General features: G+C 52.4%; 1 protein-coding gene across 2 annotated transcripts in view; it reads right to left on the reverse strand.

The window, feature by feature from the left end:
- Positions 1-994: 994 nt before the first annotated feature.
- Positions 995-15144, reverse strand: part of VAV2 (vav guanine nucleotide exchange factor 2) — a 120306-nt gene continuing 106156 nt past the window's right edge. The window contains exons 13-28 of one of the 2 annotated variants that reach the window (XM_065648268.1): positions 14656-14741; positions 14265-14397; positions 12995-13104; positions 12414-12515; positions 12224-12312; positions 11427-11443; positions 11068-11089; positions 9671-9798; positions 9395-9469; positions 8750-8802; positions 7934-8050; positions 7744-7831; positions 7527-7650; positions 6455-6541; positions 4166-4320; positions 995-3553 (exon numbers count right to left, since the gene is read on the reverse strand). In XM_065648268.1, the coding sequence (XP_065504340.1) occupies positions 3506-3553; positions 4166-4320; positions 6455-6541; positions 7527-7650; positions 7744-7831; positions 7934-8050; positions 8750-8802; positions 9395-9469; positions 9671-9798; positions 11068-11089; positions 11427-11443; positions 12224-12312; positions 12414-12515; positions 12995-13104; positions 14265-14397; positions 14656-14741 (1434 nt within the window). In that variant the 3' untranslated portion in view covers positions 995-3505. The remainder of the gene's footprint in view (positions 3554-4165; positions 4321-6454; positions 6542-7526; positions 7651-7743; positions 7832-7933; positions 8051-8749; positions 8803-9394; positions 9470-9670; positions 9799-11067; positions 11090-11426; positions 11444-12223; positions 12313-12413; positions 12516-12994; positions 13105-14264; positions 14398-14655; positions 14742-15144) is intronic. The other variant, XM_065648265.1, reaches the window with a different exon arrangement.

Consider the following 15144-nt stretch of genomic DNA (forward strand, 5'->3'; position numbering starts at 1 on the left):
ACCAATAGTGAGGAGACACATGAATTGGTAAAACTGTATAAAAATGCACTTGTGGCAATAAACGGCATCTACTACTTTCATCCTGGAAGAACTTGGTCTATGTCGTTTGTCCGTCTCAACCACGACATTCATACATGGTGCATGTTGGAAAGCTTCCCTTGGATTGAAGAGCAAAAATAGTGAAAGGTTTTGTGCCAGGCTGGGGTCATCATCTCAGCCAAGGCTAAATACCTGGCTGAGCAGCACCCTTCCAAACCAGCATCCAAAACTTAGTGCCCAGCTCATGTCCTGCTTCTCCACGTACAACACCTCTGCTCATTGCTACAGCCCCTTTGAGCTGACCCTGTGAAAGCTGAAGCGAGAAGGAGAAAGCACTGAGGACTCCAAAAGCAGGAAAATAATTAATATTACTAAGTAAATGACATGGCAACTCACGGTGGCATCTCGCACCCCTGCTCTGGGCTGAAACCTCCAGCAACACCTCGGCTATTTTATAAGCAACTGTGGAACTTCTTTTATTGCTTTGGAAAATGCTGCTGAGTGCTGGGCCAAGCGGGATTCTGGAATACGATACTCGGGAGAGACTGGAAGCCGTGGAAAATCACGCTCCTTCTCTCACCATGTCAGGGAGAGGAGCCCCAGGAACGCAAGACAACTGCAGGAGGGGCGAGACCAGGAGAAGGAACTCGAGAGGCGAGCAGTTGGCTTCAGCATCACCTCCCCGCAAAGAGCCGTGCCTGGCACCGCAGGAAGGATTTATTCTGAGTTTTGGAAGGGGTGCGGACACTTATAGTTCATGACAGCAGTCGGAAAGGATCCACCCCCATGAGCACATGTCACCCCTGGACTGGCCAAGCCACCCCACTGTCCCCAGCACAGCCAAGGGGACTTAGTGACAGGAAGCCTGACACAAGCCTGAGCTGCAGTAAAAGCCATGGCTGGAAAAAAAAAAAACCTATCAGCAAAATTACACTTTATTTTTTTCATTGTGGAATTTACTTTGATGTATTGTAACTTAAAAAGGTCTGGAAAAACCACATGCAAAAGGGTTTCTAAGTAGCAGCTAAAGTTTCTATTCCAGCATTACAAGCTATTCCAAATGATTTCCAAATTCCCAGCTATAAACTATTCCATAAACAAACAGTTTTACCTTTAAACCCCCTCCACCCAACCCCAGTTAGTGCAGTGCAAAGGAAAAACCCAAGGAATTTACATATTATTTTCCAATGTATCCCATTGCAACTTTGAATGATCTGCGATGAGCTAAAATATATATACAATTTTCTCACCATCATAAAAAAAAAACATTTCCCTTCTTATTCACAGATATATATTGTGGCAAATGGCTGAATAATTACTTACAAACAAAACAAATCTTTTAAACGAGTTTCTTACAACAGTAAACACAAGAGGGGAGAGCTCTCTGGAGGGAGGGGGGTTTGGCGGGGCTGGGAGGGGAGCATGGGCGGCGGCGGAGCTCGGGGATCCCTTTGGGATCCGTCTTACAAAAATCGGCCACGTTAAACAGGAGGGTCGTGTAAGGCTTTAGAATCTGAGGTGTAACATGAGCCATCGTGAATTTGTCTCAGGTGTGTGCGTGTGTCTCATCTCCCCTAAATACGCCCCGAGCTCCACAGCTCCAGGAATTGGCACAGGACATCGCCTGCACCCCGAAATTTTCCCTTGTGGCCATAGTACCGTGGGAGAGCCCTGAGCCATGTCCTTGTCACCTCCCAGAGCAAGACCCCGGTGGGCGCCCACCCCGGACAGACCCTGACCCAGACCCCGCTCCCCCCCCGGCACCGAGCACGGAGGCTCCAGGAGCAATAGGCAGCAAAACAGGGCAGCTCTGGGCTTGTCACTGACCAACAACGTTGAATTTCCAAGCTAGTAACTTTTCCTTGAGTGTCCCAAACTCTCCCATTTATTATCCCGAACTGGGCATCACTGCTCCATTTGCAGCAAGGCTTCGGATGCAGCCGTGGGACCCTCGTGCCAAGGACCGAGGGCATCAGCACCGCTCACCCACCCAACGCTGGTGTCTCCCAAATCAGGACCATGGCACCATGGCAGGACCACCGCAAGTCCCATGAGAACAACGTCAGGGCATGGAAGCACCAGCTCAAAATGCCACGTATTCAGAGAGGCTGGAGAGCATCTCCTGAGGCTCAAAAACTGCACAGAGGAAAGTTGTTCCCCGCTACACATGTTATTTGTTCATATTTGCACTTCAGAAGTAAAATTCTGGAGGTGGAGAGTAAAGCCAGTGCCTGGCAGAAGACAGTGGCCAGGATTTCCACCCGGCAGCTCTGTCTACCAACCATGAGGGCTGCACTTTGTAAAGAACAGACTCGGACAGACAGTGCTCAGGACAAAGTGGCAATGCCAGGACAGACGGACCTTTACTTGACAGCAGCAGCAGTAACAGCCTGTGCGAGGAGAAGAGGGGGCAGCACTCACGGCCCCCAAAAGTGCACACAGCTGGGGAAGAAGAGATGCTTTTTACAACTTAGCAAGAGAAACCAGGAGTTGATACCGTAGCCCTTACTCGAGTGGGTTCGTGGTTGCAAGAAAAAACAGCCTGGCTCAAGGGGATCCTGCCCACAGTGGGATTACAGACAGACCCACAGACGCACGCTCCCGTCCACTCCTCTGCGTGTACCTGGCGCCTTGGTGGCCTCCAAAACCCTCGTGTGGCAAAGCCAGTCTCCAGCTCTGCAACTCAGCGAGACCCTCTGCTCACCAGCGAGACCAGTCAGCCCCCGGGGCTGTGGTTGTAAAGAAAATGGGGCTTGGGATGCCAAAGCAGCTCCTTTCCCTCCTGTCTGACCTGCAGGTCACTTCCAGCCTAGGTCTGATGGTCAAAACATGCTTCTGGCATCACAGCTGGCATCCTTCAGAGATGAGCAACAGCTGCGTGCCCCTGCTCTGCCCCATAGCCCCAGCCACAGCTGCGTGGGGACGCTGCCGAAATCCTGAGCTGGGAGCCCACCCGAACAGCGCGGCGGGGGGTCCGCATCGTCTCCTTGGGGCTGAGTCACTCTCTCCCCTTAGGAACCCTCAAATTCTCACCTCGGCACAGCCAGGCCCAAACGTTCAGCCTCACCCTCCCACCACCATCACCACGGTGGCTTTTAAAATTTTTTTTTTTTTTTTTACTCCAAGAGGTTTGGTCCCCATCCTCCGACGGGCACCACGCAGAGTCTCTCAGCTCTGTCCATGCAAGGGAGCGCGGCTTTCCCGGGACTCTTCTGCAGCTGCTACGCAGATGTCATCTGACAGACCGTTCATCTTCTATACACGTAAGAGGAGCGAGGCCAGCAGTGGCCCTGACATAACGCAGGCACACGCTGTACAGAGGAACGGGTTGCTAAAGTCTGCGGGAACTGTCCCGGGAGGTGTCCGGCCACGGTTCACGGGGACCCACAGGCGTTGGGACAATTGTGCACGGCCTGCAGCGGCTCACTCTGGGCGCTCGAGGACTTTCCACCAGACATCTCCGCAGTCATTGCACCCCCTCCTCTTCCACGTACGTCGAGGGAAACCAGCCGACCTGTTGGGGAAGCAGAGAGAAGAGCTAGAGACTGGGGAGCTGAAGTGACCTCCTGTCCCGTCACTGGGACTATTCCCCTTTCACCGTGTGCTGTTCCCCGTGAGCATCTGTATGGTGATGGATGCGCCTGCAGCCTTTACCCTCATTTGGGACAAAGCTAACAACTATATACTGCCTTGGACACATGGGTTGCCCACTGTATATAAAGGATCAAGGCATGAAGAATCTGTCTCCAGTGCTACAAACTCCATGGGACACCAGGTCAAGCCATCAGCCTGCTGCTTGTCCCCAGGATGCTGAGCCTGTCACCTGCAGAGCTGCTCCTCCAGAAACCCCCCAGGCGCAGGTTTAAGGAAGGACAGATCCCAAAATCACCCAAACTGGCCTGCCACCACACACGTGTCCCTGTCACACAGCACCGACTGGTGACACAGCGGTGGCTCTGTTGAGATGACAGCCCACCCATGAGCCAGAAAAGAGCGTGAGGGAGTGGGACGTGTCCCCCTGCCCTTTGCTGTCCTGGTAGCAGGTTGTGTTCTAGCTGGGCAGGTTGAGAGTGGGGAGGACCATGCATTGCAGAAATGGGACGGGATGTTATCTGGATGCACTCACTCTTCCGTTGGTTTCCCCCTTCCACCAGCCCTGGTCCCCGCCGATCCTGCTGTAGATCTTCACCACGTCGCCCTCTCGCAGCGAGAGCTCCCGCATGTCCCGCGCCGCGAAGTTGTATCGTGCCACCGCCGTCCCTATGACCCGTGGGGTGAACACTGCAAGGGGACAAAGCAGAGGGAGCTGGGACCTGCCCCACCGCAGGGGACCGGCCAAAGCCTGGAGAAAGCTTAGTGAGGTTCAACCTGGGTTTTCCACCACGGTGCTGGCTCCCATCGCAATGCCACGACCCGGATCAGCTCGGACGGCAGGGCTGGCTCATCCAAATTGCTCAGCCCCACATGGACTGGGATGGTTGGGGGTGAACTGGATTCCTGCTGAGCTTTAAACAGCTCTGTGGGCTTGGGAAGACTCTCTTCTGACCAGGAGAGTCTAGGAAGGACTTGGTGGGGATTGCTGGGGTGAGGGGTGCTTTTGTGAGAAGGTTGCAAAAGAGAAGAGTTCATGGGAATACACAGTCATTAGAATGAAATCGGGGAAAAATCCTGTTCCATCATCGACATCATGTCTGGCTGCTGCACAGCTCCCAGCACCTGATGGGACCACCTCATCAGAAGATTTCACAAATCGACTTGTATTTAAACTACTTCAAAAAAATAAGTTATTTGGATTGGATTCTCCTAGAAACGCTGGGCAAAACCTGTATGTTTTGCCATGAGGAGGAACAAGCTGCAAAGCCGGTATCCCCCCTGCTCCCGTCCCTGCCAGGGGCCTCGGAAACTTGGTCTCTTAACAGCCCAAAATGTGCAAAAGCGCCCTGCAAATCCTAACACTGGCCAACACCTCGTGCCAAGCAACTTGTCCTTGGGGACCGTCCTGGGACCAACCTTCGCCAGCACCGGCACGGCCCCGGCACCGCGGATCTGCATCGCTTCAGGCAGGGGATGCTCGGGGAGGCAGAAGGGAAGCGGTGGAGCCCTTGGCACAGGGGAGCAGCGGGGAGGGGGAAAAGGCAGGAGCAGAGCTTGACTTCCCCACCCCAGTGCCTGGGCAGGGGGGAAGGAGGGCTGGAGAGCAACAGTGGGAGGGATGGGATGGCTAGAAGAAGGAAAAAAAATGAAAAAAAAAAAAAAAAAAAAAAAAGAAGAAAAAAAGAAGAAGAAAATTTAAAAACCCCACTCTGAAGGGACGTTGTGTTTCGGTGAAGCCGCCCCTTTTGTCCCAGGAGTTTCGAGGACTCATTTCCATTTAAAAAAAAGCTCGCAAACCAAGGTTGAACTAAGTTTAAGGAAAAGCTTTGCCCAGGTTTTCAGCTCTTGAGATGGAAGGAGATGAGGATGGCGATGGAGGTGGTGCAGACACAATGTGCAATCACTGGAGGGCTTGTCCGTCCTCACCAGGATGGAAAACGGAGCGAGAATAGTGGCAGCTTTGCACTTTCATCAGGAGCTTGCTCAGAGCCCACTGCTGCACCAATTACCTTCTGCAATACTTTGTATGCAGCTAAAGGATCCCAAATTCCCAGAATTATGTCCTAATACCTTGAAACGTTAAGTGTTCTCCCAAACACGACACCAAGGAAAACACGCGTGGCTTTGCTGATGATTTTCCCTGTCCAGCCTCAACAAAATACTGAAAGGTAAAAGCTTAAATGGGAAGAAATAAACTGGCACAATTTTGCTCTGATCCTTGCCAAACAGGGAGGAAGACGCCAGTCTGTAATGCATTTAATCGACAGGGTTCAAAGGCTGGAGCACCACTGCACCTCTGCAGGGCCTCTGAGCCCCAAAACACATTTGACAGCACAGGTTCCCCCCAACCTCCCCACCAAGGGGCTCCTGAGCAGCCACAGATGCCAGAGCTCAGAAACTGCCGGACATCGAAATGTTCTCCTTGTACAGCAAAGAGAAATGGTCTGGAAGACGGTGTGATGCCAATGCTCGCTTGGTGAGACACACGGGACAAGCAGGTCGAGCTTGAAGTACATCATGAGATCCCAATGCACTAGATTCACTTTTTTTGTTGTTGTTAATTTTAGCCCCTTTTCTCAAATAGCAACAACTCCATCTCCTCCCTGCCTTGATTTTGGGGAGACGGGGGGAGCACATTTTGCTTCCAGCCAAGCCTCGGTTAATTAACTAATTTACAGGCTGTGCCCCCAGGGCAGCACTGGGGACCCCCTCAACTGCCTGGGGGTGACGAGGGGACAGCGGGGAACCCGCGGGTCCCGCCAGCGATGGCTTTCAAGCTGGGGATGCTGCAGGTCTCTCCGGCAGGGAGAGGCACCGGTACCTGACCAGAAGGGACTGGAGGAGTTCTGAGAAGAAAAGTTGAGGCCCTGAGGACTGAGAAAAGAAAAGTTGTAGGAAGCGCAGGAGGCTGCAAAGAGGTTAGAGAGAAACAGAAAGAGGCAGAACACGCATTAAAAAGGAAATTAAAAAAATATATATTATAATGCACAATGCTTTAAAAGCCAACGGAGAAATACAGGGCAAGGCATGCAGAAGGGCTTGCACAGGGACTCGGAGCTGGGACAGCTGGTGGCAGGTCTGGCCCCGCACAGGCAGTGTGGGGGCTCAAAAATTATCCTAGGGTTGTATTTTATGCAAAAGAATATTTAGCTTTTAAAAACTATCTTCCTTTGGTATTTTTAAAATATACCATGGAAAATGTTTTTTAAAAATGCACACACTCCTCACAAAGTAATTATTTCTGCAGTCAGGCTTTTAGACAAAACAGAACATTTCAGGCTAATGCACACTTTGCTTTCCATTTGTTTTCATTTTTTTCCTCCCCCCCTCCGTTTTTTTTTTAATTTAAGCACAGACTTACCATTTCTCCCATCACCTCCATTAAAGGAGTCCCACTGGGATTCAAACCATCACAAGTCACACTGGAACTGGATCCATTAAAACACACGCGCAAAAACTCACGGGGGGCAGGTAAGACACGATACATCCCCGCTAACAGCGCCACATCTCCTCTCACCACCGCGGGCGGCCCCGACAGCCTCAGCTCCTCCCGGCAGGACCAGGGGGTGGCAAATCATCCCCAGCACAGGGTGCAGAACCAGAGGAGGGAAAACAGCTTCCTCCAGCAAAAGCCCTCCCTGGGAAGCTGCACCGAGCTCACGGGAGCAGCCTCAGCTCAGCTGGACTCACCCACCGCTGCCACCTCCTATGAGACCCATCCTCAAAATGCCACCAGCCAAACAGGAGACTCCTTTGCAAACTGGGGGGCGCAAGCCCTAAAGCAAAGTTATAAATCCCTTCGCCCAGACGATGCTCCTACACCTCGCTGGAAGGGCGAGATTTCCCACCGCAAGTTTGACTTTGTCTGCCCGTGCGGCTGAGCTGGGTTTTACCTGGGGAGCGTGTGAAGGTCCTGGAAGTAGAGCGCTCCCGGGATTTATAGGGGTATTTCAGCGTCGTGTCCAGCTGCTTGAAGCTCTCCTTCAGCGAGTGGCTCTGGTAGTACTCGACCAGCTCCTGGGAAGGACGGAGAGGAACCGGCTGTCTCCACCATCCTCTGCGGGACTTGGAGGGGCGGTGCAGATGCTTGAAGGGGCTACAAAAACCTACCAGCAAGCTTTCAAACTTCTTGGCTTCCGTGATGTGAATCCAGTTGTCCTTCTCCACCACCTTGATGTGCTTCACCTCCTCGTTGAACCTGCAAATGGTAGCAAAGGCACTCAAGGAAACGTAGCTGTGTGCTCCAGCCCTGTCTCACCTTCCACACCGAGCAACTCTAAATCACTAAATTATGACTCACTTAATACTGATGGCAAAGCGCTCGGCCTCGGCCGGCCGCTCCCGGATCAGGTAGGTGCCACTGACATGAGACTTGAGCAGGTTGTCCGTCTGCTGCCGCTCCATGTTCCCTGCGAACCTGAGCCCCGGCGTTAATGAATTAATTTAATTAAGTAAAAAGTAATGCATATCTTTAAAATGGGCATGCTTTTGACAAAAAGACACATATTTTTTTTAAAGGCGTGAAGGTTGAGAAGGCAAGTAGAGAAACAGGTCTCACCCAAAACTTCAGGAGCAAAAAGGAAAATGCCCCAAGATGGACAAGAAGCTGCTTGGGCACTGAACAGCGAGGGTGAGTGATGCAGAGTGCAACCTCTTTGAAGTATTACACCTAGAAAATCCCACTAATTGGGAATGGGCCCCTAGGTAAATGAGGAGTGGGGATAATTTAGCCTCGTGGATTTGCAAATTTGGAGCTGGAGGGAAAGAGCAGGAGAGAAGCCAAGTGTGGCCCTCCTGCCAAGGCAGGAATTGCTTCCTTCCTCCCAAAATGGTTTCCTGGGCACAGAAAATGGGAAGAAAAACCCAGTATCTCTCCTTGTGCCTCTGATCCTCCCCATCGGCGAAGGAATGCCCACTGATGCTGCACCGGGTTTCACCCCCAAATGCCACCGCAGCAGCCGCCCCCTGGCCGTAAGGGAGGGGAGATGCAAACCACTGCCACCCTGCCTTCATCGTTCATTATTAGAGTGGATTCCTGACAAAGTAACAACTAAAAGGAAAAGGTCAATATATCTTTATGGCCAGAGGAAGGTGTGTCCAGCGCAGGGGCACTCACCACGGGTACGCCGTGTAGTCTATCTCCCGCGAGGGCGGGCGGCTGTTGGGAGGCTGCAAAGAGAACGTTGCTTATTAGCGACAAGCCAGTGTCTCATCAGGCTATAGATCACATGTGAGATGCTCCTCTCCACAGGAGGGTTTTTGGCTGCCAAGCTGTTTCTGAATTATTGGTTTCGGCGGCGGAGGGCAGTGTTGTAGCTGAGCGTTTCTCTCTCAGCCTCCCCGCTGCGATGAGCATGCTGTGTTTTTTCATTTACCTGAGCGTTTCTTAATTGGGATGCAGCTGACAGCATTACAAAACGCAGTACAAAAATATAAATAAAGTGCAGTTTTCCTGTACTGTGACTGACCTCAAGTACTCTGTTCCTCTCCCTGCAGAGGAGGGATGGAGTTTGGACCTGGTCACACCAACCTCCACCTTGGGAATGGGGCTGAGACCAACCTGACCACACATTTGCAACCATGGGACAATGGATACACAGTCAGAGGCCTCATTCGAGGTCCAGGGCCTTGCTGGAAGGACCACGGTCTCAAGCAGTGGGCTGAGCAGAGCAACAGGCGTTGCCGGAGCAGCATCACCTCCCGTGACAGCCCCCAGCGCCCGTCCCCGCGCTCCCGGCTCCATCTCCCCGTCGGCACTTACCCTCGCATCAACGGGACAGGGCTTTACCGACGAGCTGGGGAAATAACCCGACTTCTTCGTCTGCAGCAGCCGCCCCTGCAGAGCCAGGCTGGGTATCAGATTGGGATGCGCACAGAGGAGCAAAGTTTTCACTGTGCAGGGATGGGGACAGGATCCAAACTGCCTCGTAGCTCCCCCAGCTCCAAACCCCCGGGGGAAACCCACGAATAAAAGGGATGACGTGGAAATCACTCGTTTAAAACTCCCCGGGAATTTCCCGAGGGGAATCGCTCTCACCTCCCACCATGGTGAGTCGGGGTCCCCCCTCAGCAGCTCAATCACATCCCCAATTTGAAACGTCAGCACCGGCTTCCCGGGGGGAGCTGGGTTTCCGTGGTAATTCTGAACTGCCACCATTTTAGGACCTGGGAGAGAAACACAACAGTTTCATCACTTAGTCCCTGTTAAGAAAAAATGCCCCTCCTGAAGCCTGATTTTCCTTATCCTGTGAACCACAAATCTAACAGCGCCAGCAGGCAGGGGTCTGGGGCAGAAAGCATTAAAGCAGAAAGGAACAGTGTTCACAGCAAACAGTCTTGGCTGCCGCAGTTACATGGATGATTGAGTTCCCTGAGCAAAAATAAACCCATGAAGGACTGAGCCAAGCCAAAGCTTGGACTCCCGGCCCTGCACTTGGACTTGAACCCCGCCGTGGCACAGCGGCTCCCGTTAGGCGATGCCCGGCTGGCACCAAACCCCACCGGGGTCAGTGGTGACACCCGCGATTGCAAAACACACCAGCAAATGCTCGGCTTGCATGGAATTTCAGCCGGACCTGGGACCCAAGTGCCCCTGAAGCTCACAGCCAAAGTCCACTTGTCTCGCCAACAACTGCACATTAAACAAGCTTCCCCAACTGCACTAAAATCAGTGTTTATCTTCAACATGCTTCCCCACCTCTGCCTCTCCCCACCCAGTAAGAGCACTCTGTGCTTGCTTTTTTTTGTTTTTTAAACCTCCAACGTGATTCAGATTTCTTTTTGCCAGACTTGGCTTTCCTTTCATCAGACAAAGTGCGAAAACAAGTTGTTCCTTCTCCTTCAAGCCAGAGTACGGGCAGGGCAGGCCCAGCACTCTGTCTAGGCTAGTTTTAAACAAAGGAAAATAAAAAAATACTGCGGTAACCATCACAACTAACAGCCCCATCAGAGCACAGCGCCTGGAGCCGCAGATCCCTGCAGCACAGCAGACACGCCGGCAGGAGGACGCTCCCCATCAGCAACAAGTCTCCTTCCCGGGACGTGTTTGGTCTGGCTTGGAAGGACGATCTGACACGAGGACATTTGCCAGGCTCTCCTCGGTCACCGGTGTGACGTGCAGAAGCTTTACACACGTGGCAGAGCCGGCCAGTGGTACAAACGCACCCAGAGAAATGCCACAGTGCTGGTGGCCGCAGCGGGCGAGGGCTGAGCCCAGGGAGGAGCCGCAGGAGACCCGACCTGTGGCTTTGGGAGCAGGGACAGGAGAGACGTCAGTGCCCCATCGCAGCACAGGACCCTTCTGCAGCTGCTAATGCCCCTCTCCAGATTTGGAGGGAGTTTCTCCCTCCCACGTGCTCAGCGCTAGGGACCACCCACAGCCACAATCGAGATGCCGTCTCTATTTGCCCTCCTGCAATGCAGTAATGCCCTTACCAGGTCCAGCACCCAGAGAATCCTGCAAAGACAGAGGAAAAAGTCTCCGTGAGGACATGGGAATCTCAGCTCTTTCCGTGAGCACCTGCCTGAAGCCACTGGGATGTGAAACCCCCTCCTGAAACCTCCCCGGTACCTCCCAGCCCATGGTGCTCACCCCAGCTGGGCGCTGGCACCTCCCGAGAGCTGTGGTGCTGCACGAACTGGGCCAGTTTTAGGCTGGAAAAGAGGCCACTGGTCTCCAGTCCTGCCCCCCAGGTTACTGGGACCCCCCCAAGGCCATTGCTGGCTCTTCCCAAGAGCTGCCCGCACCCTGACTAGGCAAGGATACAGAGAAAAAGGGCCAGCAAACAACGTACCTGGTCTGCTGAGGAACCTGCAAGAGAAACGGTGAAATAAGTGGTTAATTTATCAGGCAACAAACCCCACTTTCTGGTTTGCTTGATGCTGTATCAATAAACCAGCATCAGTGCTTGAACTTGGAGGAAGCACAAAGCAGAGCCCGGGGTCTGCTCCGTACCGGCTGGGCAAGACCCAGAGCAGGGCTGGGGCTGGACGAGGACATTTTCTCACTCGCACAAAGTTCAGTGATTTTGTTTCTTCCTCCCTCCTGGCTCCCCGCCCAAAACCGCCCCAGAGCCACCCTGTGACAGTCCCTGCACCGAGCAGGGCCAGGGCTCTGAACAGGGTGAGCAGAGCCCAGTCACAGGTTTGCCTAATTTAGACCAAGGACACTAATTTTTGCCGTACTGTGAGGCATTTGGGGTCTGGAGACGAGGTGTCTCCTCATTGGAAACACAATCCCCGGAGCAGACCCTCCTGCTTTCACTAACCAACATCTGCGGATGAAGAACTCATCATGTGTCCTAAATGCCATTCCCCCCAAGAACCAGGGCTGGGGGCACCCACCTGGTACCCTGATCTGCTGCCATTCTCTGACATACATGGGATTCAGCAGTTTGTTCTGGGGGTTTTGTTTGGTTGTTTTGTTTTTTAAACCACCAGCCACTGTGAATTGCAGCCCTGGGAGGTGGGTGGGAGCATACTTAAGATTTTGTTATGCACAAACATTAGCACTTTATAGAGTGAATCTTTCAGATTGTTCACATGCATTCACCTCCTTGGCACGAGCTGCTGCTGATGTGAAATAACTCACCGATCTTGCAGGGAGGAATGATCTCCAAGCACTCCTTATGAGCACCTGCTCCACATTTGGGGCAAAGATAGCCTTGGTAGAAGGTTCCTCTGTGCAAAAAAAGTCAGAAAGTCCTAATTCAGCCCCAACTTAGAGATTTTCTTTCCGTGTTTTAATGCAGATGCAGAAAAGCTGGATGGATGTTGCTCACCTTAGGAACATCCTGCAGGCTTTGCAGTTGGTCGTCTTTTCAAATGTGTACATCTGAAAGTTATGGTGATTTGCATTGGCTTTCTCTGGCTTTATGTTGGACCTAAGGGAAAGGACCAGGCGGTTATCAACCCGTCCCTGTGTGTCACACTGCTGCACCTGTGACCTGTCACAGCAGCGGCTGTTTGCATTTCAAAGTTTGGAAACTACACGGACAGGTCAGAAATCAAACGTGAAAGCAGAGTCAGGGCTTGACTGTGCAGAGAGGATTCTGCCCATCAACCTTCCCCTGGGACAACATTCATGGATTTGGCCCTTCATCCCACAACATCTTCCTCCCGCCCCAGCTCGGTGCTTCACGCACGGCCGGACGCCACGGCAAGGTGTCACTTCAGAGGCACACCACCCACGCCTCGGTGCAGACGATTTCACACTGGACCCAAACTCCCTTTGCACAAGGACCAGCAAGCCCAGCCGAGCTGCCCCTATCGCAGCTGGTTTCCAGTGACCTACTGGTCCAAGACACGGTCCCCCTGCGCTTGACGACTGCGCGGCAGGGACAGAGCAGCCACTCGTGCTCACATTGCCATTTCAAACTGCTCCATCCACTTCCTCTTCATCTCCTCCGTCTTGCAGAAGAACTGGAAGCCCTGCTTTCCCTGGAGGTGGATGAGGTAGAAGCCGTATGACCACTGCAAGAGAAAACAGGAGAGCTGATGGGACCACGGTGCTCCCAGCACCCGAGCAGCAAAACACTCCGTGCTTTTATTCAGGCATCTTAATCCCCGCTCTCAGTGCCTGTCCCTGTCCCTTCTGCTGGACCTCTGCAAAGGTAACAGCAGGGAAGGAGGATAAAGAGCTCCGTGTCTCTCTAAAACATCACAACTAATGATGCCTGAATCAGCTGGGCACCGTGCACTAGGGCCAAATAGGATTTTATGGTGGCAGATGAGAGAACCCAGATTTTTCTGCTCCAACGGATCCTCCCCAGCCATTATATCTCTCCCTGACAACATCTGACAGCCCAGGAGGAACATCTGACCTGCCCAGTGCACATATGCTCTGCCTGTCTCATTATAACACTGCACAGAAAAACATGAGAGAAAATTGGATGCTTTGCTTACCATTTTTCCATGAGACTAGAAAGCATAGGAGAGCAAAGTGGAAATACATGTCATTAAAACACAAAGCTAGCGGCATTTCTTCAGCACCCAAGTGGCAAAATTGGCTGTTCTCACCCAAATGTCACTTACCCCATCTGTACACCACCCCTTCCCATTGCACGTAAGTGGATTAAGCTAATGGGTCTCTGTTAAACTGCCAGCTGGGAGGTTTTCCTTCATGGTTGCACAATGGTTCCAAACCATTGGCAAAATGATGCGCCTTCGGTGGCAACCATGCTCCGAGCATCGATTTTGGCAGGTGGGTTGGCAACACTCACGTTGCCTTTCCAGGCTCCTCCACCCTGTGACTCGTGGGAGCAAGAGCACCCGATGGACCTTCCTTCCCTCCTTCCCTCCTCTCCGCCCCAGCTGACGTTTGCTCCTGGCCGGTCCCTCGGCTGCCGACGGGCCAGAAATCCAGGAGCAGCTTCCTCTGTCCTAACTCCAACCAGCCCAGCCTCTGCAGGGCTGTTTTGCAAAGACGGAGGTCAAGGATCAAGCCCAGCCCCACATTAATAAACATTTCCCAACGCTCTGTAAGGCTGCCCTGAAAGCTGAGCATTTATTTCCCAGCTCTTTTTGCAAGCTCTGTTTCTATTTTAAAAGGCTAATGGGAACATGCTACCCAAGGACCAGCCCAAACAGCTCCAAAACGCTCTCCAGCAGAGCCAAGCCCCTGGTCCACCCACCTTCTTGATGTCCTTGTTATTCATAGGGTCGTCAGTCATCTTGTGGAAGAGCAGCTCGATAATTTCTTTCAGCTCATAATTGTATCCCTTCCGTTTGCAGACGATCACCACTTTATCGAATAAAAATAAATACCTGCCCAAAGCAAGCATATAAACAAGCAATCCTGTAAAACATCTCATTAAATTCCCCGTTCAAGAGGAAGTATTTGGGAAGCTCTGCAGAGTTCCGTGCTCTGAATGTGCTGTAATTTCACACTGATGGTGTGAAATTCGCATCATTCGCGCTGTCAGTGCAACTCTAAGCAATAATTGAATAAAAGAGTACAAGGGGAATTGCCAAACAAAGGCATGTTTAATATGGGAAAACTCCCGAGCACGGTCGCTCGCTCACCTGTCCTGCTTGGTGTGGTTGACGATGGAGCGGACCTTCAGCTCGCCGTCGATCTTCGGCCTCCCAAACTCCTCCAGCTTCACTTGCTGCAGAAATCAAAGCAGGGCTGAGATCCGCAACCAGGGCTGCGGCGATGCTTTGGACGGGTGGAAACACGAACCATCCCAGATCTCCCCCAGCCCTGCCACCAGCTGCAGAAGCGCCAGGGAACAGCATTGTCCTCGCCAGGGCATGCGTTCTGGCATCAGGAATGGGACCGCTGCAGGTCCCTGGAGCTCCAGCACCAGTATGCCAGGGGTCAAAGCATTTTTGCAAGGTATGGGATCCAGAAAGCAATCCCTCAAAAAATAATCTGTATTTCCAGGAGTTTCTGCGAAACCAGAATCAGGGTTCTTGTAGTTTTGGTTCCCATCCTGAACCAAGACTGGAGATTTTGCGGAGGCTGGAACCCAATCCAAAAGTTTGTTTAGTTCGTCTTTCAGCTCAAAA

This window comes from Caloenas nicobarica, chromosome 19 (genome assembly GCF_036013445.1).
Source record: "Caloenas nicobarica isolate bCalNic1 chromosome 19, bCalNic1.hap1, whole genome shotgun sequence".
NCBI classification, from domain to species: Eukaryota; Metazoa; Chordata; class Aves; order Columbiformes; family Columbidae; genus Caloenas; species Caloenas nicobarica.